The sequence below is a fragment of the Oryctolagus cuniculus genome, chromosome 21 (genome assembly GCF_051225735.1).
Source record: "Oryctolagus cuniculus isolate XC-2025 breed Fujian yellow rabbit chromosome 21, ASM5122573v1, whole genome shotgun sequence".
Classification (NCBI taxonomy): Eukaryota; Metazoa; Chordata; class Mammalia; order Lagomorpha; family Leporidae; genus Oryctolagus; species Oryctolagus cuniculus.
Window position 1 is genome coordinate 31,103,873 of NC_142887.1, and position 19,941 is coordinate 31,123,813.

Genomic DNA, 19,941 nt, shown 5'->3' on the forward strand with positions numbered 1-19,941 from the left:
GGTGCCTGCTGCCCTTGCCTCCCCCTCCCCTCTCACTGCCCTCAACACCTTCCCTTCCACTCCTTCTCCCACTGTTTATCCAAGCATCCACTCCCCCCGACCAGGGGAGGTGTCCTTTTGACCAGCAGGTACACTGGTCACTTGCCAGCACTTGCTAGTCAGGACTCTCCCTCCCTCCCTCCTCCCCTGTGTTCCTCCGCCTGAATCCTAAGCATGGGACTCAGAGGACCCAGAAACGTGCCAGCTGATGGTGACCTAGGCTGACAGAATGCACTAGGGATTCGCTCATGCCTTGCAGTTAGGATACAAGTGTGACAGTGTCTCTATGTCCCTAAACGAAGATGTTGTCACAGACACAGGAGGTTTGGCTGGTTTGCAGAGTTCTCTCCAGCTGCTCAGGCTTCGTGGCTTCCTAGGCAGAAGTTGCCACAGGATACAGGGGGCCTGAGACTCCTGGGGGTTGCTGGAGAAGCCCCAGGCACTTGACTGCCAGGTCGGGCTCTGCATCTTGCTTCCCGTCGGTCCTCTCTTAGCTCCTGTCGGATTACGAGCTGTCTGTTTCTCGGTTGCCTTTTGGTCTCTGGGTTCGTTGTCGGGCCAGGGATGTGGTTCTCGCCCCGCTCCGCCCCTCACCAACGCCCAGCAAATAAGTGTGTTCATGTGCTTTGCTGTCCGCAAATCTCCAGAGGAAGGCACAGCCTCTGCAGGGGGAGAGGTTAGGAGCTCTGGGAAGAGTTTGTGTTCTCTGGATCTTCTGCCTGGTTCCTTTGTGCACACACAGCTGGGCGCCTCCCGAGAGCTGGGTGCCCTGCTGAAGACACACAGACGATGAGCATGTTTGTGCTTTCTTCCTGGGCCCAAGGAGCCCCAGGGGGTCCTGGGAGTGACAGAAGAACAGTGGGAACAGCACTGCTGTAAGGGTGCTGCCCAAAGATTCAGGGGCACCCGCTCAGCCCCCAGTCTGCAGAGGATTCTCAGAGGGGTGATGGGTGACACCTCCAGGAAGACCGGGTTGGGGCAGGGGCTTCCCTGGCCAAGGGCGCACCCCAAACCTTTACTGAAACAAGCCAGAAAGGTGAGCTGTTGCATGCTAAGAGCCACACAGGAAAGTAGGAATGACAGGAGTGAATGCAGGCAGTGGCCAGCGGGCCATGTCCCAAGCTACAGAAGGCCGTGCCGACTACAGTAAGTGGCCCCTTCCTCTCTCACGCCTCAGCAACACCAGGGGACAGGTGCCAATCTCTGTCCTACCAGGTGAGGGAGTCGGGGCGGTGGCACCGTGTCCCTGGGAGCCTAGAGTTACTGCACCACTACCTTTTCCTGACGAGAACTAAACGTTAGAACCTCCCCGCCTGGCTCCTGCCACCACCACCACCCCAGCCGTACCGCGGCACCTGACTGGGTTCTGAGACGTCGTCTTCATGACAGAACTGAACGGGTGCTAACCCTCGCTTCTTCAACCGTCAGGTCTCTGCCCTCCACAAACGCATAGAGGCCATCGCGGAGGTGGCTGCCATGTGCGGCGTCAACATCATCTGCTTCCAGGAAGCCTGGAGTAAGTCTCTTTCCTGGGGCCTTATCTCCCTGTTGCTAAGAGTGCCTGCTGCCTGAATTTTATTTACTTATAATTTGTATTTATCTGAGAGTCAGAGAGAGGGAGGGAGGGAGGGATAGATGGATGGTGAGAGAGAGAGAGAGAGGCTTCTATACTGGTTCACTTCTCAAAAGCCTACAATGGGGGCCAGTGCTGTGGTGCAGCGGGTTAATGCCCTGGCCTTGAAGCACCGGCATCCCATATGGACACCGGTTCAAGACCCAGCTGCTCCTCTTCCGATCCAGCTCTCTGCTATGGCCTGAGAAAGCAGTGGAGGATGGCCCAAGTCCCTGGGCCCCTGCACCCGCATGGGAGACCTGGAAGAAGCTCCTGGCTCCTGGCTTCGGATCGGCACAGCTCCGGCCGTTGTGGCCAGTTGGGGAGTGAACCATCGGATGGGAGACTCTCTGCTTCTCCTCTCTCTGTGTAACTCTTTCAAATGAATAAATAAATCTTAAATTAAAAAAAAAAAAAAAAAGCCTGCAACAACCAGGGCTGGACAAAGCCAAAGCTAGAAGCTGGGAGCTCAATCCAGATTTCACACATGGATGGCAGGGACCCAAGTACTTGAGCCAGCACCACTTCCTCCCAAGCATCTGCTTTTTTTAAAGATTTATTTATTTTTCATTTGAAAGGCAGAGTTACAGAGAGAGAGGGAGAGGGAGAGAGAGAAAGAGAGAGAGAAAGAGAGAGAGAGAGAGAGAGGTTTTCCGTCTACTGATTCACTCCCCAAATGGCCACAACAGCCAGAGCTGATCCGAAGCCAGGAGCCAGGAGCTTCCACGTGGGTACAGGGGCCCAAGCACTCGGGCCATACTCTACTGCTTTCCCAGGCCATAGCAGAGAGCTGGATCAGAAGTGGAGCAGCAGGGACTTGAACTGGCCCCTGTATGGGATGCCGGCACTGCAGGCCAGGGCTTTAACCCCCTAAGCCACAGCACCAGCCCCCCAGCATCTACATTAGCAGGAAGCTGAAATTAGGAACCAGATCAGGGATATGACCCAAGTGCTCCAATACAGGATTCAGGCATCCTAACCAGTGTTTTAACTGCTGTAGCTGCTCCCTGATTTTTTTAAAGTCTCCTTTCTTAGGACAAGCATTTGGCCTAGGGGTTAAGATACAAGTTAGAATACCTGTATCCCACATCAGAGAACCTGGATTCAATGCCTGGCTACAGCTCCTGCTTCCAGCTTTCTGCTAATTTGAACACTGGGGAGCATCAGGTGCCGGCTCAATTAATTGGGCCCTCACCACTCACATGGGAAACACCTGGATTGACTTCTTGGCTCCCAACTATAGCCTGGCCCAGTCCTGGCTGTTGCAGGCATTTGGGGGAGTGAACTAGTGGATGGAGCTCTGTCTCTTTCTTAAATTTAAAAAAATAAGTCAGTCTCCTATTTTGCTTATTCATACAAAGATTTTTGTCAGCCATACCAGAAACTTAAGAGCCCTGGCCTTTGGCCTCCTCTCATGCCTCAGTCTGTCATTTGATCCTGTCGGTTCCATCCACACCTTCCCACCTCTGTACCACTGCTCTGGTCCAAGCTGCCAGCACTCTCTCCTTAAGCAGAGTTACAGACAGAGGTCTTCCATCCACTGGTGAATCTGAAGCCAGGAGCCAAGAGCTTCCAGGTCTCCCACATGGGTGCAAGGGCCCAAGGAGTTGGGCCATCTTCTTCTGCTTTCCCAGGCCATAGCAGAGAGCTGGCTTAGAAGTGGAGCAGCTGGGACTTGAACCGGTACCCACGTGGGATGCTGGCACCACAGCACCAGCCCCTCTCCTTGGCCTTTGTAATTACCCCTAGCTGGTCTTGTGCCCTCTGCTCTGCCCCCTCCCACTCCCATCATCTCCAGCTCTCAGTTCAGAGCTGGCCTCCCACAATCTAAATTCGAGTCCTATGTGTACAGGGGACTTTCCAAAAGTTAATGGCGAATGCATGTTATGAAAAAACTGTGGATAAGATAAATTCACCTTTTAATTCAGTTTTCCACAAACTCTTTAAGGTACCTTCATGCACTTCTGGTACTCTGTACCTTCTCTTTATGTTATTTTGAGCTTTGTCAAGGCCGTCCATGTACAGTTAAATGGGCCCACAGGGTCTGATACAAAAACGGAAAGCCGGTCTTGGGCTTCCCCAGAGGCAGCTTCTGCTCACGCTTCCCTGGCCCCTTGGGAACTCACCTTGGTTTCTGTTTCTCCTTCCTGGTCTTTCAGGTTTGTGTTGTCTCTTGACTTCCCGCTGTGGAAGAAGTTGCCTCCCGCTGCGCCCTTCCGAATCCGTCCCCTATCCTGTCTGTGCCAAGCCATTTTATCAGCTCTGATTTCTTTCCTGTAACGCTCTCTGTTCCGTGGAGTTTGCTTTGTTTTAGACCTACCACAAGTTCAATCTCCTCCCTCCCTTTCTGTCTCTGTCTCTCTCTCTCTTTCCTAAACCCTCTTACCCTGTTCAGACACATGAAGCAGTCTGTCAGCTCCATCTCCTTGGAGGAATTGGCCCCAGAACCTTCTGCCTGCTCTTGTCTGATCTGGGGACCCCCCTCTGCTGGCCACAGGCTGCCACCCTGGAATCTCCCTTCAGCACCACCCGGAGAGTCCCTGCCCCTGGCTCCTGTGTTTCTTGGATCCCACAGCTTCCTCTTTCTTGACTGAGTCCCCCATTTTGGTGGAGCGTTTCCCTGAAAAAGACAACGTAGGAGGTAGAAAGTTTTTGAGACTTTGCACATCTGCACATGTGTTTCTTCCACAGCTCACTTGATAACTGGGTTGGGTGTTGAGTTCTAGTTTGGAAATACTTTACTTCTGGAGTCTGAACACATTGCTCCATCGTCTTCCACCTTGGAGTGCTGAGGTGCCCCACGCCATTCCGGTTTATGACCCGTGGTCTGTGACTCGCTTGTCTCTGGAAGTTTACAGTCTTCCCTTTTTGCTAATGCCATGCAGTTTCACGGTGATGTCTCGGGGTGTGTGTATCCCTTTCAGCCCTTTTTCTAGGCAGTCCCTGGGTTCCTCCAATCTAGAAACTCGGGTCTTGCACAACTAGGAAGTTTTCTCTTACTGTTTCATCAGTCATTTTTTTTTTTCCTCATCCAAAGACAAACAGCAAATTTTAGTTTGAAGATCTGATTTGGTTTTGTTTGTGATTCTAAAGTCAGAGGACGTGACACTGAATTCCATAAACTAGAATAAGCATTTCAGTGAACCAAACATAGGGTGTGGCTTTCTAGACAGAGGACGGTTGAGGAAAGCAGAAACGGAACAAAGAGAAGGTCGTGGGTTTCAGGGTTACTTTCCCTGTAATGTGGGGACAGGGAGATAGAACAATGAAAAAAATGAATAACTGAGTATCGAGTTATGTTTCTGAAAGGATTAAAGCAGAGGGCCCATCATGACCCTGCTTATTGAGACAGGGCACTGGGAGATTCGACTGTTAGCTGTCTCTCCTGATTTCTCAAAAGGTCACATAAGAATTTAGTTTCAGTTTGGTGACATTGGACTTTAGCATGAAGAACTCCGTTTCTTCTTTAAAAAAAAATTGTATCTACTTGAAAATCAGAGTGAGCAAGACAGAGAGCTTCTATCCACTGGTTCACTCCCCAAATGCCTACAACAGCCAGGGCTAGAGGCAGGCTGAAGCCAGGAGTTAGGAACTCCATCCTGGTCTCCCATGTGGGTAGCAAGGGCCCAGGTACTTGGGTCCTCATCCTCTGCCTCCCAGGATGCACTAGCAAGGAGCTGAATTGGAAGTAAAGCAGATGATACACAAACTGGCACTCCGATATGGGGTGTGGGCATCCCAAGTAGCAGCTTGACCTACGAGGCCGCAACCCCCTGCCCCAAATAACTCTGTCTTGAGTTCTAGTCTGGTCTGCTGAGACTAGTGAGTGAGCCCAGTCCAAATCTATGGCCTCATATAATTTTTATTTAATACTTTTTTCTCTAGTTCTCTCTTCCTGATATTCCTGCTGTTCAGATATTGGAACCCTGAATCATTCCCTAATTTTCCTAGGTATTTCCTCTTATTTTTTGTTTCTTTGTCATTTTTGCTTAACTTCCATTAAATTCCATCTAACTTGTCACTCAGCCCTTCTATCCAGTCGTTCATTTCTGCTGTCATATTTGAATTTATAGCATCCTTTTGGTTTGAAAGTCCCTGATTTGTCACATCTTGTTTTTTGTTTTATTTTGTTTTGTTTTGGACAGGCAGAGTTAGACAGTGAGACAGAGACAGAGACAGAGAGAAAGGTCTTCCTTTTTCCTTTGGTTCACCCCACAAGTGGTCGCCACTGCCAGCACGTTGTTTCCTCCTGGTCTCCCACGCGGGTGCAGGGCTCAAGGACTTGGGCCATCCTCTACTGCACTCCCAGGCCATAGCAGAGAGCTGGACTGGAAGAGGAGCAACCGAGACAGAATCCGGCACCCCAACCGGGACTAGAACCTGGAGTGCCGGCACCATAGGCAGAGGATTAGCCTAGTGAGCCGCGGCACTGGCCCACATCTTGTTCTTACGTCGTGGTCGCCATGTTTTTTTCTTATCTCTAAGGATATTAATGGGAAATTAAAAAAAAAATCTTTTGTTTGCCTTACTTCAGTTTTTTAAATCTCTCTAGATTTTTTTTTGAAGGATGTCTTTTTTTTTTTTTAAGATTTATTTATGTATTTGAAAGAGTTACAGAGAGAAAGATAGAGACAGATCTTGCTTGTTCACTCCCCAAATGGCCACAATGGTCAGGCTGAAGCCAAGAGTTTTTTCTGAGTTCCCCATGTAGGTGACAGGGGCCCAAAGACTTGGCCCATCTTCTGCTGTTTTCCTAGGCACATTAGTAGGGAGCTGGAATGGAAGCAGAGCAGCCTGGACTTGAACTGGTGCCCATGTGGGATGCCGGTGCCGCAGGCCACATCTTAGCCCACGATGCCACAACGCCAGCCCCTTTAATCTGCTTACATTTTAAGAACAGAGGATTAAAAAGCTCATGCTGAGCCCTGAGGTTGTGGGAGGGGCTCATCCACTGAGCCCCGTTATAGGATGATCTGGTTGAGCAGTAATCCCCATAAATCCCGAAGGGAATGGCTCTGAGTCATTCTTTTCAGGCTGCTCGGATTCCCCAGAGAAGAGTCTTTGTTCTCCTGCCAGACAGAGGAAGAGTACGAAGACATTCACTCGATCCCTGTGTCTTGACTCTGCCTGCCCAGGCCTCCCCAGACCCAGAGACCCTCTGTTGACCTGGCTTTGGAGAGCAGCCCCTGGCCTCCCCCAGCTCAGAGTGGCAGGTGCCAGGCTCCTGGAGTGAAGGAGAGACCCAGGCACCTACCTGCTGCCTAGGCAGGCTTTTACCCCGTCCATCATCCCTCTGTCTCCCCATCTTCTTGAGTACCTGGTGGCCTCTGGTCATGGAGCTTTTGGGGAGCCATGGTGGAGAGTGGGGTTCCCTTGGCCTCCTTGACTGCTGGCAGGACTTGGTTTCCTCTGATCTGAGACCGTCACACACATTCCTCTGCCTGCCAGCTGCTTATGCTTCAGTGCTCTCTCCTCTGAAGACCCCGTCTTTGTGGGTTTACCCCTTTGCATAAAAGTCTCCTTCCTGTTACGTTGGTGGGGCTTCAGGAAAGATCGCGTGTGATCTGTGTCTGCACCCAGACATTCTGCTATGTTTCCTATTACTGCATTTATACTTTCATCTGTGGTTGTATGATATTCTCTTTTTAAAAAAAAATTTACTGTTTGAGAGACTGAGAGAGGAAGCGAAAGATCTCCCATCTACTGGTTCACTCCCAAAATGCTGCAACAGCCAGGGCTGGGCCAGTCCGAGACCAGGAGCTGAGAACTCCACCTGGGTCTTCCACATGAGTGGCAAGGACCCAAACACTTGAGCCATCTCCTGCTGCCTCCCAGGTGTGCATTAACAGTTCCTGATATCATTATGCTCTTAGAATGGTATCTACAAACCATATTGAATCTGTTTAAAACTAAGTAAGAATTTCAAAAAAGTAAACTGGAGCCAAGAGCCAGAGCTGGGATTCGAACCCAGACACTCTGATCTGGGATGCAGATGTCCAACTACTAGACCAAATGCCTGCCCCTGTATGGCTCTTAATTTGCCTGCTACCTCCATTAGATCATAAGCTCCCTGAGGTTAGTACTTCTATTTATGTTTGTCTTTTCCCATCCCTGCTCCTACTCATTTGTTAAAAGATTTACTTATTCATTCATTGATTCATTTGAAAAGCAGATTGACAGGGAGAAAGAAAGAGACAGAGATCTTCCATCATCTCCTGGTTCCCTCCCCAAATGGCCACAACAGCCAAGTTTGGGCTAGGCTGAAGCCAGGAGCCAGGAACTCCATCCTGGTCTCCCACTTCAGTAGCAGAGGCCCAAGTACTTGGGTCTTTTCCCATTGCCTTCCCAGGCACGTTAGCAGGACGCTGGATCAGAAGTGGAGCAGCCAGGGCTCAAACCCTGCAGCAATCCAATAGGATGCTTGCAAGCGGTGGCTTAACCCACTGCATCACAGTGACAGTGCCCCCTTCACAGCTCCCTTTCCTATTTTAAGCATAGTGGCCAGAACAGTCCCTGGTACGTGATGACAAGTACTAAAAATACATACGGTTTTCCAACTTCATCTCTTCATCTGGAACTGCCTGTCATCCATCAGGGCCTTTGTGGGGCCCTGGGGATTCCACCATGCAGAGCAGAGGCCATGTGGCCACCCCACATTGTAATTCACTGCTTCCCTGTGGACTGGCAGTTTCAGGGGGCACGGTCTGGTCCAGGTCAGGAGCCTGGGTCATCAGGTGTGGGAACCCCTTCCCCTCCAGAAACTGAAGCTGGGACTTTGCTACCAGCCTCGCCCGACCTCCCCTGCACATCCTTCTTCTGGAAGTTTGTTTACATTAGAGTGATTGCGTAAACAGGAAAAGAAGCCATTAAAGGGAAGTGAAGGGATCTGGAGCCCTTTTCAGAATGGGCCGCTGTATTCTCTCGGGGCCCTTGAGTCACTCCTAATGCTCTAAAGGCTGAGAATTAATGGTCATTAAGGAGCATTTTTGTTATCAACAGCTTTTTTTTTTCTTTTTTGTTTGCTTCCTTAAAATAGTTCATCCCCCTTCACTGAAGGGAGCCTGGGGGACCTTGAGCTCGGCACCAAGGCCCCTGGGGCAGGGCTGACAATGGTGGCCATGATGGTGGTGGGGCCGTAGGTGGTGGCACAGTCACTGGGACTGGAAGGAGCCAGGAGACTGAGACGTGGAGGGTCACACCTGTTGCCTGTTAGGCTCAGCTCATGTCTGGCTTTTGGGAAATGCTGACTCCAATTGTCACTCCCAAGTAGACCATGCAACCCTTACCAAGGCCAATTAAATGGTTCCCGGACACATCATGTGGTTTTCTGTAAATCCTCCTCAGAAGGTAGTCAGTGGGGCCGGCATTGTGGCTCCGCAGGTTCAGTTGCTGCCTGCTATACCGGCATCCCATATGGACACCAATTCAAGTCCTGGCTGTTCTACTTCCAGCCCAGCTCCCTGCTAATGGGCCTGGGAAAGCAGCAGCAGATGGTCCAGGTGTTTGGGCCCCTGCACCCACATGGGAGACCCAGAAGAAGCTCCTGGCTTCAGGTTGGCCCAGCTCCACCCATTGTGGCATTTGAGGAGCGAACCAATGGATTGAAGATTCTTTCTCTGTCTGTCTCTTTCAAATAAATTAATCAATCTTCAAAAAAAATAGTAGTGCAGAACTAGAACAATAACAGACATCTAGAAACTTCTGTTCAACAAATCTCACTTAAGAAATTCATATGGGTTCTTGTGAAGAGAGAGCTCCCAAGAGTATACCTGATAGAAGGGAACTAGCCAGGGAGTTAGGTGGCAATAAATAAAGCTGGAAATATTTTTTTTTTATAATTTCCATGTAATGATGCATTGTAATGCCTACTTTCCCATAATGCACTTGTGTCTCATCCAGGACCAGGAAGGAGGAGATACCATGATGGCCATATGGAAATTAAGCTCTATATGGAAGCCCACTGAAACTCCCAGAAAGTGCATGCATGCCTGCACACACACTAAACTGTACCCCATTTGCATCATCTCTTATCCTTGAGAGACTGATAACATGGGAGCAGCCATTCTTTTGTTCTTGGCTTCTGAACTACTCTTATGGGTCCTTCTCTAGCCACCTCTCTCTTTCTGTTTCTAGGTAGGTCTCTGACCCACTCACAATGGGTATCTCTCCATGTGGGGTTACCCACACTCATGTGTGAATGTGTATGTTCACTCTGTCTCTCTTTTAAATACATCCTGCTCTCACTGTATTTATGCCTCTGTTTTGAGTTCTTACGTTTGTGGGGGAATAAAATTGAAATCCTGGTACAACCCAGGGGGAAACAGGAGAGGGAGGAGCAAAAATGTAGAAGATGAACCCAGAATGGCCCGTGAAGTGTAGCCAGGTGATAGGAGACACACATTTCATGGCAGTGAGATACAAGTTCACTCCATAATAATAGGTAGAATTTAAAAGGAGAGAATGATCCAACATGGGAAGCAGACCACACAGCATACTCACAGAATGACAAACACCCTAAACAGCACTCTGGCCCCAGAATCAGCCCTTAAAGCATTCGGTTCTGGCTAAAAAGCCCATGAGAACATTTCAGGCATAGAAAGCCAAGACTCTGTGACCAAAAAAAAGTCTACATGAAAAATCTGTGAGTGAGATCCCATTGGAAAGAAGGGACCATCAAAGAAGGAGGTACCTTTCTCTGAAGGGAGGAAAGAACCTCCACTTTGCTTATGGCCCAGTCTAAATAATGATGGAGTTTGTGGAACTCAAAAGGCTTCCATAGCCTTGGCAGCTCATGACAAGAGCCTCAGGTGATCACTGACATCATAAATAAGAGTGTCAATTGTTAAATCAACAGCAGGAGTCACTGTACTCTTGTTTCCCATGTAGGACCTCTGTCCTTAATGAGTTGTACTATGAGAATTAACGATAAAACTAATCTTCAAACAGTACTTTATATTTTGTGTGTCTGTGTAGGTGCAAACTGTTGAAATCTTTACTTAGTATAGAGTTGGTCTTCTGAATATAAAGATAATTGAAAATGAATCTTAATGAAGAATGGGATGGGAGAGGGGGTAGGAGGTGGGATGGGAATGGGGGTGGGAGGGTGGGTATGGGGGGAAAAACTGCTATATTCCAAAAGTTGTACTTATGAAATTTATATTTATTGAATAAAAGCTTTCCAACCACAACTTTAAAAAGTTTCACCCCAGCAGACTGGCGGACACCAAAGATAACTTCAAGGGCAAGCACTGGGCACAGCAGTTGAGACACCACTTCCAAAGCCCGCATCCCATATCAGCAAGTCCCAGTTCCGCGTCTGGTCCAGCTTCCTGTTAATGTATGCTCTGGAAGGCAGCAGTGATAACTCAATTATTAGGGTTCTTTCCATCCTCATGAGAGACCAAGACTGAGTTCCAGGCACCTAGCATTGGCCTGGCATAGCCCTGGCTGTGGAAGGCATTTGGGGGAGTGAACAGATGGTGAAACAGCGCTCTTGCTCTCTCCCTTTCAGGTATATTAAAATTAAAGAAACTCCATTTGTTGCAGACCCTCCAAGTGTGGCTGGGGCTGCAGCAATATGACACGTGCAGCCAATGAGCCCATGCCTACCCCAGCCCCTTCCCCTCCGTTCCCAACACAGGAAACTGCCATTGTGAACCTGGTATGCATGGGGGGTGACAGACACCTTAGGCTTGTTATTGTGTGTGTGTGCTCATTGTTTGAAAACCAAGCAAGCAGAGGCAGGTGGGTTTGATGACATTTCCTACTGAATAAGGCTCCTGGTGGGGTCTAGCTAGAAATCATGGGAATAAGGCATTAATCCTTTGAGATACTCATCCTGTCCAGTGGTCCCCAAATTTCTTGTGAGGTTATTAAATGACTGCATTGTTAAAACTTTATTATTTGAAAGACAGAGTGAGAGACAGAAAGATCTTCCAGCCACTGGTTCATTCCTCAAATGGCTGCAACAGCCAGGGCTGGGCCAGGCTGAAGCCAGGAGTCAAGAACTCCAACCAAGTCTCCCATGTGGATGGCAGGGGCTCTACTTGGGCCATCGGCTGCTTTTCCAGGCATATCAGCAAGGGGCTGGATTGGAAGCAGAGCTGCTAGGACTTGGACCAGCAGTCCCAAATGGGATGCTGGCATCCCAAATATTTTTTTTCTCCAGAAACTTTTTATTTAAGGAATACAATTTCATACATTTTATAATTACAACTTTAGGAACATGGTGATTCTTCCCACTGTACCCACCCTCCCACCCCAAATATTTTGAATCCATAGCGGAATCCAAGAATGCAGAATGGGATGTGAAGAGCTGACTGTGTGTGTCCTTATGTGTCTCTCTGCTTTGGCTTCTCATGCTGTTGCAGCATATGTCAGAAATCCTGTGTTTTGTTTTGTTTTTTTTTTTAACATTTATTACTTGAAAGGCAGAGTTACTGAGAAGCAAAGGCAGAGAGAGAGAGAGGTCTTCCATCCACTGGTTCACTCCCCAGATGATCTCAATGGCTGGAGCTGGGACCATCTGAATCCAGGAGCCAGGAGCTTCTTCCATGTCCTGCTTACGAGTGCAGGGTTCCAAGGAGTTGGGCCATTGCCGGCGCCGTGGCTCACTAGGCTAATCCTCCGCCTTGTGGCGCTGGCACACCGGGTTCTAGTCCCGGTCGGGGCGCCAGATTCTGTCCCGGTTGCCCCTCTTCCAGGCCAGCTCTCTGCTGTGGCCAGGGAGTGCAGTGGAGGATGGCCCAAGTGCTTGGGCCCTGCACCCCATGAGAGACCAGGATAAGTACCTGGCTCCTGCCATCGGATCAGCGTGGTGCGCCGGCCGCGGCGGCCATTGGAGGGTGAACCAATGGCAAAAGGAAGACCTTTCTCTCTGTCTCTCTCTCTCTCACTGTCCACTCTGCCTGTCAAAAAAAAAAAAAAAAAAAAAAAAAAAAAAAAAGGAGTTGGGCCATCTTCCACTGCTTTCCCAGGCCACAGCAGAGAGCTAGATTGGAAGTGGAGCAGCCAGGACTCAAACCAGTGCCCATATGGGATGTTGCACTGCAGGCAGCGGCCTTACCCACTACCCCACAGCGCTGGCTCCCAGAAATCCCTTTTTTAAGGCAGAGTAATATTCCATCGTATGGATAGATCACATGATGTTAATCTATTCACTTGTTAATGAACATCTGCACTCAGAAGCTAGGCCTTGGACTTCTATTCTGTTGTGATTTCCTGCTGCTGGACCAAGGAGCCCTTGACCCCGAGAGGTCATGCACATTGGATTGATCCTGACCTCTCTCTTCCCAACAGCCATGCCCTTTGCCTTCTGTACGAGAGAGAAGCTTCCTTGGACAGAATTTGCAGAGTCAGCTGAGGATGGGCCCACCACCAGATTCTGCCAGAAGGTATGACACGCAAACTGTGCCCATGGCACAGCCACCAAACGTGTGTAAGTCTCAGAGCCCGGCCACAGCTGTAGTCCTTCACCATGGAAAACGCACCTGTTTGGTGCTTGTTTTACTTGATAAAATTAGATACAACTATTTGCTGCCTTTTTTTTTAGTGTATGTCCACTTAAAATCAGCTTTTGGTGGCTTTTTCAGTTGAGGGAGCCATGAGGCACGGAGGCCTGAGGGGCACACGACTCCCGTAGTAAGAGCTGCAGCCGGCCCCCGGGGCCCGGGGGTGTTGATTCCTCGTCCAGAGCTCTGCCTCCCGCACTTGCTGCTCGCAGAAACCACACCAGCTTCCCCGCATGGCCTGTCTCATCAGTGTAGAAATTGGTTTTGATTTTTCCTGATTAAAACCTCGTAATGGATGTTGTTTGGTCGCATTTATATGAGCTGTCCGGAATGGCAGGTCTGGAGAGAGAGGAAGCACATTAGCGATTGCCACGGGCAAAGGGTGGGGGGGAGGGGAGCGACTACGAATCTGTACAGGGTTTCCCTTTGGGGTGACGAAAATGTCCTAAAATTAGGTTGTGGCGACAGTTGCACAACTCTGTGAATATACTAAAAAACCCACTGAATTGCACGCTTGAAAAGGGTGAGATTTCTGCTATACGGATTATATCTTAATCAAGCTGTTATTTTAAAAAATGACAAAGAGGTGGCACGTGATAACTGACCCTTGTTTCCACCTCTAACAAAAGAGCCCTTCCGTGTCTCCTTGTTCTCTTTCAGGCTTCACAGGGGTTTCTTTGGGCCGAGCTGTAGCCTGGTGATTTTTTATTCAGTACTCGGTTGTGATTTCAAACATCAGTGTTCTCTGGCTACAAGTGGTGGGGGGAGGAGGCCTTCTTCAATCTCTAGGCTGTCTGTTTCTTGAAAACTGGCAAGGGGGCGCTTGTCGATGATAAGCCTGGGCCAGGACTGGAGACGGGCAGGAGTGGGTGCTGGTGCAAGGGGCCAGTGCACAGGAAGGGTGCAGGCTCCGAGATTGCCCTCATTACGGCCCCTGACGTTGCTCCGTAGCGTGCCTCTTCCCCTCTCCCGGTGTCCCAGCCAGGGGTGATGCCAGACAAATTAGAACTGAGGACAGATGACCATCGGGGATGCTTCCAGGCATTGTCACTCGAGCCATCAACCGCTGCCTCCCCGGATGCACGGTAACAGGAATCTGGAGTCAGGAGCTGGTGCCTGCCCTGGTTTGACTGTGTCCCTCAAGTTCAGGTATCAGAGACTTCATCCTCAGTGCCACGGCACGGGGAGGTGTGGCCTCTAACAGGCGATTCGGTCATGAAGACTGCGCCCATGGGTGGGCTCACGTTGTCATCGTGAGTCTGGGCTCGTCGGGCAGATGAGCTCCATCCCTTTTTGCTGTCTCCCCTTTCCTCTTCCCATCTTGGGGTGATGCCGCATGATGACCTCCGTCAGACGTGGACCTCGATCTTGGACTCCAGCCTGAAGGGAAGAAATAGGAATTACCCAGTCTGGAACGTTCTGTTCCAGCTGCACGGAACAGACTAGGACAGTGCCAGAGAGCCTTTGTGGTTCTCTTGGTGTACGTGAGATGTGTGTGTGTGTGTGTGTGTGTATTTTGGGTTTTTTTTGTGTGTGTGTATATGTGAAAAATAATTATATGTAATTATATATTTACATATAATTTTATATATATTATAAATATATCTATATATAATTTACCAATGGAATGAGTGTTTGGCCTAGCAGTTAAGATGCCGCTTGAGACACCTGCGCCCCATATCAGTGCACGCAGGTTTGGGTCCTGGCCCTGGCCTCTGATTCCAGTTTCCTGCTAATATGCCATCCTTGGATGGCCACATGGATGACCCAACTGCTTGGACGGCTCAAGTAGTTCGTTCTCTGATGCTGACCTGGATTGAGCCCCTGGCTCACAGCTTCAGCCTGGCCCAGCCCTGGGACTGTCACAGGCATTTGAGGAGTGAACCAGAGGATGCACGTTTTTTCCCTTTTCTTCTGCCTCTCAAATAAAAATAATTTTTTTAAAAAAATTACCATATTCACCATTTTCAGCGTATAGTTCAGTAGTGTAGTGTGCATTCACATTGGCATGCATCAGCTCTCCAAACATTTTGCATCTTGCAAACCTGAGACTCTGTACCCATTAAACAATAGCTCCCTGTTCCTCCCTGCCATTGGCTCCTAGCAACCACCATCCTGCTTTCTGATTCTGTGCATTTGATTGTTTTAGGTACCTTAAATAAGTGGAATTGCACAGTATGTGCCTTTTTTGGACTGTCTAACTTAATGTAGCACATCACACCTTTTTTTAAGATTTATTTTTTAATGATTTCTTTTTTAAAAGATTTATTTATTTATTTATTTGGAAGTCAGAGTTACACAGAGAGGGAGAGGCACAGAGGGAGAGGGAGAGGGAGAGGCAGAGAGAGAGAGAGAGGTGTCTTCCATCTGCTGGTTCACTCCCCAGTTGATTATTCCACATTTGGTTGCTGCATCCGTCTGTTGGACGCTTGGGCTGCTTTTGCCTCTTGGCTGTGGCAGTCGATGTACTGTGACTATGAACATGGATGTCCTCATATCTCTTTGAGACTTTGCTTTTTCTTCTTTGGACCCTATCCCCAGGAGTGGGATTGCTGGGTCGGATCCTACGGTAATTTTATTTCCAGGCTTCTTGACGGCCCCCCGTCTGGTTTTCTGTGGTGGCTGCACCGTTGTGCTGTTCCCAGCAGCAGTGCCCAAGGGCAGAGCTTACTCTTTCTTGGCTGAGTGTGAGCACCAGCACGATGCCGACATTTAGTATTCCAGACAACAAACGTGCATGTCACAGCTCTGAACCAAGCCTGATTATTTAGCAGGATCATTGAATGCCTCCCCAATTAAAAAAAAAACAACAACCCTGTGATGATGGATTTGAAATCAGGACTCTGCTGTTGTCTGCATTTTTTTTTCCCAGCTGGCCAAGAAGCACGAGATGGTGGTGGTGTCCCCCATCCTGGAGCGAGACAGAAACCACGGGGACGTCTTGTGGAACACAGCTGTGGTGATCTCGAGTTCTGGAACCGTCCTGGGGAAGACGAGGAAAAACCACATCCCCAGAGTGGGCGATTTCAACGAGGTGTGCTGCCTGTGGCCACCCCCGTGTGTGTGTGTGTGTGTGTGTGTGTCTGTGTGTGTTGGGTGGAGGGAGGTCTGTGTGAGGTGTGTTTTGTGTGTGTGTGCATGTATGTGTATTGGGGGGAGGGAGGTCTGTGTGAGGCCATGCTCCACATCACAGGTGTATGTTGGGGGGTGGAGGGAGGTCTGTGTGAGGTCACACTCAATATTGCATGTGTGTTTTGTGTGTGTGTGCATGTATGTGTATTGGGGGGAGGGAGGTCTGTGTGAGGCCACGCTCCACATCACAGGTGTATGTTGGGGGGTGGAGGGAGGTCTGTGTAAGGTCATACTCTACATTGCACGTGTGTGTGTGTGTTGGGGCGTGAAGGGAGGTCTGCACGAGGCCACGCTCCACATTGCACATGTGTGTGTGTGTGCGTGTGTTGGGAAGTGGAGGAAGGTCTGTGCGAGGCCACACTCCACATCGCACGATGTCACAGCATAGTGTGATTCCTCACGTCTCCTTTCATCCCCCTGACGGACAGAACCCTTCAGTGAGTCCCAGAACAGCTTTTGGCACAGCGCCTATTTGTATGTCTTTCAGCATAACCTTGATTTGACTTCCTGAAATTCTTCTTTTCAAAAACTATACATGTATGTTAATTGATGGAAAATGTGCGTGTGTAGGGAGTGACATTTCAGTACAAGGGCACTTCAGAAAGTTGGTGGCAAATGGAATGGAATGATTATTTTGGTGCCATAATCTTTTGAGTCCCCATTTATGAGTGTCTTGTAAAAGCTCCTGGGCTCCAGCATTGTAGTATAGCGGCTAAAGCCACTGCCTGTGTTGCCAGCATCCCATAAGGGCGACGGTTCCCACCCCGGCTGCTCCACTTCTGATCCAGCTCCCTGCTAATGAGCCTGGAAAAGCAGCAGAACATGGCTTAAGTCCTTGGGCCTCTGCACCCACATGGGAGACCTGGAAGAAGCTCCAGGCTCCTGGCATCAGTGGATGGAACATCTCTGCCTGCCTCCCTCTCTACCTCCCCCCGCCCCCCGCCCACTACCCTTCAAATAAGTAAATTTTTTAAAGAGTTCATGTAAAATGCATATTATGAAGAATGGATTTCAGCTTTTACAACACAAATTTGTCTTCTTTTTTTTTTTTTTTTTTTTTTAACAGGCAGAGTGGACAGTGAGAGAGAGAAACAGAGAGAAAGGTCTTCCTTTGCCGTTGGTTCACCCTCCAATGGCCGCCATGGCTGACGCACTGCGGCCGGCGCACCACGCCAATCCGAGAGCAGGAGCCAGGCGCTTATCCTGGTCTCTCATTGGGTGCAGGGCCCAAGGACTTGGGCCATCCTCCACTGCACTCCCTGGCCACAGCAGAGAGCTGGACTGGAAGAGGGGCAACCGGGACAGAATCTAGTGCCCCAAATGGGACTAGAACCCGGTGTGCTGGCACCACTAGGCGGAGGATTAGCCTATTTAGCCGTGGCGCCGGCCTTTATCTTCATTTTCCACAGACTTTCTGAAGTGTCCCCATGTAAGTGTAATGATTAGAGCAGCATAATTTGAAGTTCTTTGAAATTCCAAGCCCATCACAGCTGTTGGTGGGGGGTGGGGGTAGGGTGGGATGGGGTGGTAGTGTGGGTACCTGCACAAGTGCCTGCACAGGTAGCTGCACCCCATGATCAGGGTGGGAGTTTGGATTGGTTAATGCCATTTCATGGGTGGTGAGGCAGAGAGGGTGGCCTGTGAAGGAGAGAAATGAATTCTATCCAATACCCAAGATATTAACTCTGAGCTTGATTGGTCAGAAACACAGTCATTCCGGAAGTGACGTCCCCAGTCCTTCCACCTCCTCCCCTCCCTGATCACGGGTCCCAGCCACTCAGGTGCATGAGAAACAGGCAGCAGCGCCAGTCCCGGTTCTCCTAAACAAAAGACAAACCCAGTGTCTCTTAGTAACAGTTGCAGGTGGGTGTTGGAGGACCAGCCCTCCCCTGTTTATTCTGGGATTAATCTTTAGCTTCCTGCAGAAAGCATAGGGCTGGCTTCAGCCCTGCAGGGCCTGCTCCAGTGTCTGCCACCTGCACACGTCCTGGTGGTCTGCTTGGTTGTGGTCAACTTTGAAAGAAGTGGAGAGGGGCCGGCGCTGTGGCGCAGTGGGTTAACACACTGGCCTGAAGCACTGGCATCCCATATGGGCGCCGGTTCTAGTCCCAGCTGCTCCTCCTCCGATCCAGAGCTCTGCTATGGCCTGGGAAAGCAGTAGAAGATGGCCCAAGTCCTTGGGACCCTGCACTCACATTGGAGACCAGGAAGAAACTCCTGGCTCCTGGCTTTGGATTGGTGCAGCTCCGGCCATTGTGGCCAACTGGGGAGTGAACCATCGGATGGAAGACACCCCCCACCCCGTCTCTCTCTCTGCCTCTCCTCTCTCTCTGTAACTCTGACTTTCAAATAAATAAACAAATCTTAAAAAAAAAAAAAAGAAAAGAAAAGAAAGAAGAAGAAGAAGAAGGCCGGTGCCTTGGCTCAATAGGCTAATCCTCCGCCTGCAGCACCAGCACACTGGGTTCTAATCCTGGTCGGGGCACCAGATTCTGTCCTGGTCGCTCCTCTTCCTGTCCAGCTCTCTGCTGTGGCCTGGGAGTGCAGTGGAGGATGGCCCAAGTCCTTGGGCCCTGCACCCGCGTGGGAGACCAGGAGAAGCACCTGGCTCCTGGCTTCGGATCAGCGCGGTGCACCAGCCAAAGTGGGGGTGAACCAACGGAAAAAGGAAGACCTTCCTCTCTGTCTCTCTCTCTCACTGTCCACTCTGCCTGTCAAAAAAAAAAAAAAAAAAAAAAAAGAAGAAGAAAAGAAAAAAGAAAAAGACAAGAGTGGAGAGAGGCTTTGAAAGGCTCCAGGAGCAGATACAACTGGGACCGGACCTGACTTGCCCTCCAGCCTCCCTCAGGGCTGTCCCTGATGATGTCCCAGGGCCCACACCCCAGGGAAGGATGGGTCTGCCTGTCCTGCCCTGAAGTGCCTAATCCTAGAAAGACTGCCCAAGGCACTGTGTAGAGAAAGACCTTTTTCAGGCTGTCTCAGGTCGGGGCTTAGCAGCTGGGTGGGTTTTTGGAACGGATGGAGCAGGGGGGGCTCCCTCAGCGCCACCATCAGTTCAAGGGCACGAGCTTGGTGAGGACATTGCACAAACCTTACCCGACAGTTCTCCAATGATTGAAACCTCACTGTGGCTTATCCTCAAAACAATATCAGAGTTGCTTTGGGATGTTTTTTAAGATTTATGTATTTATTTGAAAGGCAGAGTTAGAGAGAGGCAGAGAGAGAGGTTTTCCATCTGCTGGTTCACTCCCCAGATGACCACAACGGCTGGAGCTGTGCCGATCAAAGCCAGGAGCTTCTTCTGGGTCTCCCATATTGGTGCAGGGACCCAAGGACTCTACTGCTTTCCCAGGCCACAGCAGAGAAGCAGAGAGCTGGATCAGATGTGAAGCAGCCGGGACTCGAACTTGCACCCATATGGGATGCCGGCACTGCAGGCTGCGGTTTTACCCACTACCCCACAGCACCAGTCCCAGGGAAATTTTTTTTTTTTTATGTATCACAAGAGAAATCGTGAATAAATGCTCAAGGGAGATTTCCCCTTAGGCCTGGCTTGTTTTTGTGTCGGTTTTCTTTTTTCTTTTTTTTTTTTTTTTTTTGTCTGCCAAGTCTAAAGAAAGGGATATTTTACGGTTCAGAGGGAACCAA

At 49.7% G+C, this 19,941-nt stretch overlaps 1 protein-coding gene and 1 long non-coding RNA gene across 3 annotated transcripts in view; one reads left to right on the forward strand and one right to left on the reverse strand.

Moving 5' to 3' along the window:
- The window catches only part of UPB1 (beta-ureidopropionase 1), a 45,146-nt gene that overhangs the window by 9,971 nt on the left and 15,234 nt on the right, over positions 1-19,941 (forward strand). Inside the window, exons 3-5 of the mRNA XM_002722551.6 lie at positions 1,468-1,555; positions 12,950-13,044; positions 16,034-16,195. Coding sequence (XP_002722597.2) covers positions 1,468-1,555; positions 12,950-13,044; positions 16,034-16,195 — 345 coding nt within the window. The remainder of the gene's footprint in view (positions 1-1,467; positions 1,556-12,949; positions 13,045-16,033; positions 16,196-19,941) is intronic.
- LOC149119893 (uncharacterized) lies at positions 11-7,121 on the reverse strand. Of its 2 annotated transcripts, none has more exons than XR_016227533.1 (3): positions 6,969-7,121; positions 3,778-6,720; positions 11-808 (listed from the first exon to the last, which is right to left on the reverse strand). It is a non-coding gene; the product is annotated as an uncharacterized LOC149119893 (long non-coding RNA). The 2 variants fall into 2 exon arrangements; XR_016227532.1 differs by having other exon boundaries at positions 11-811.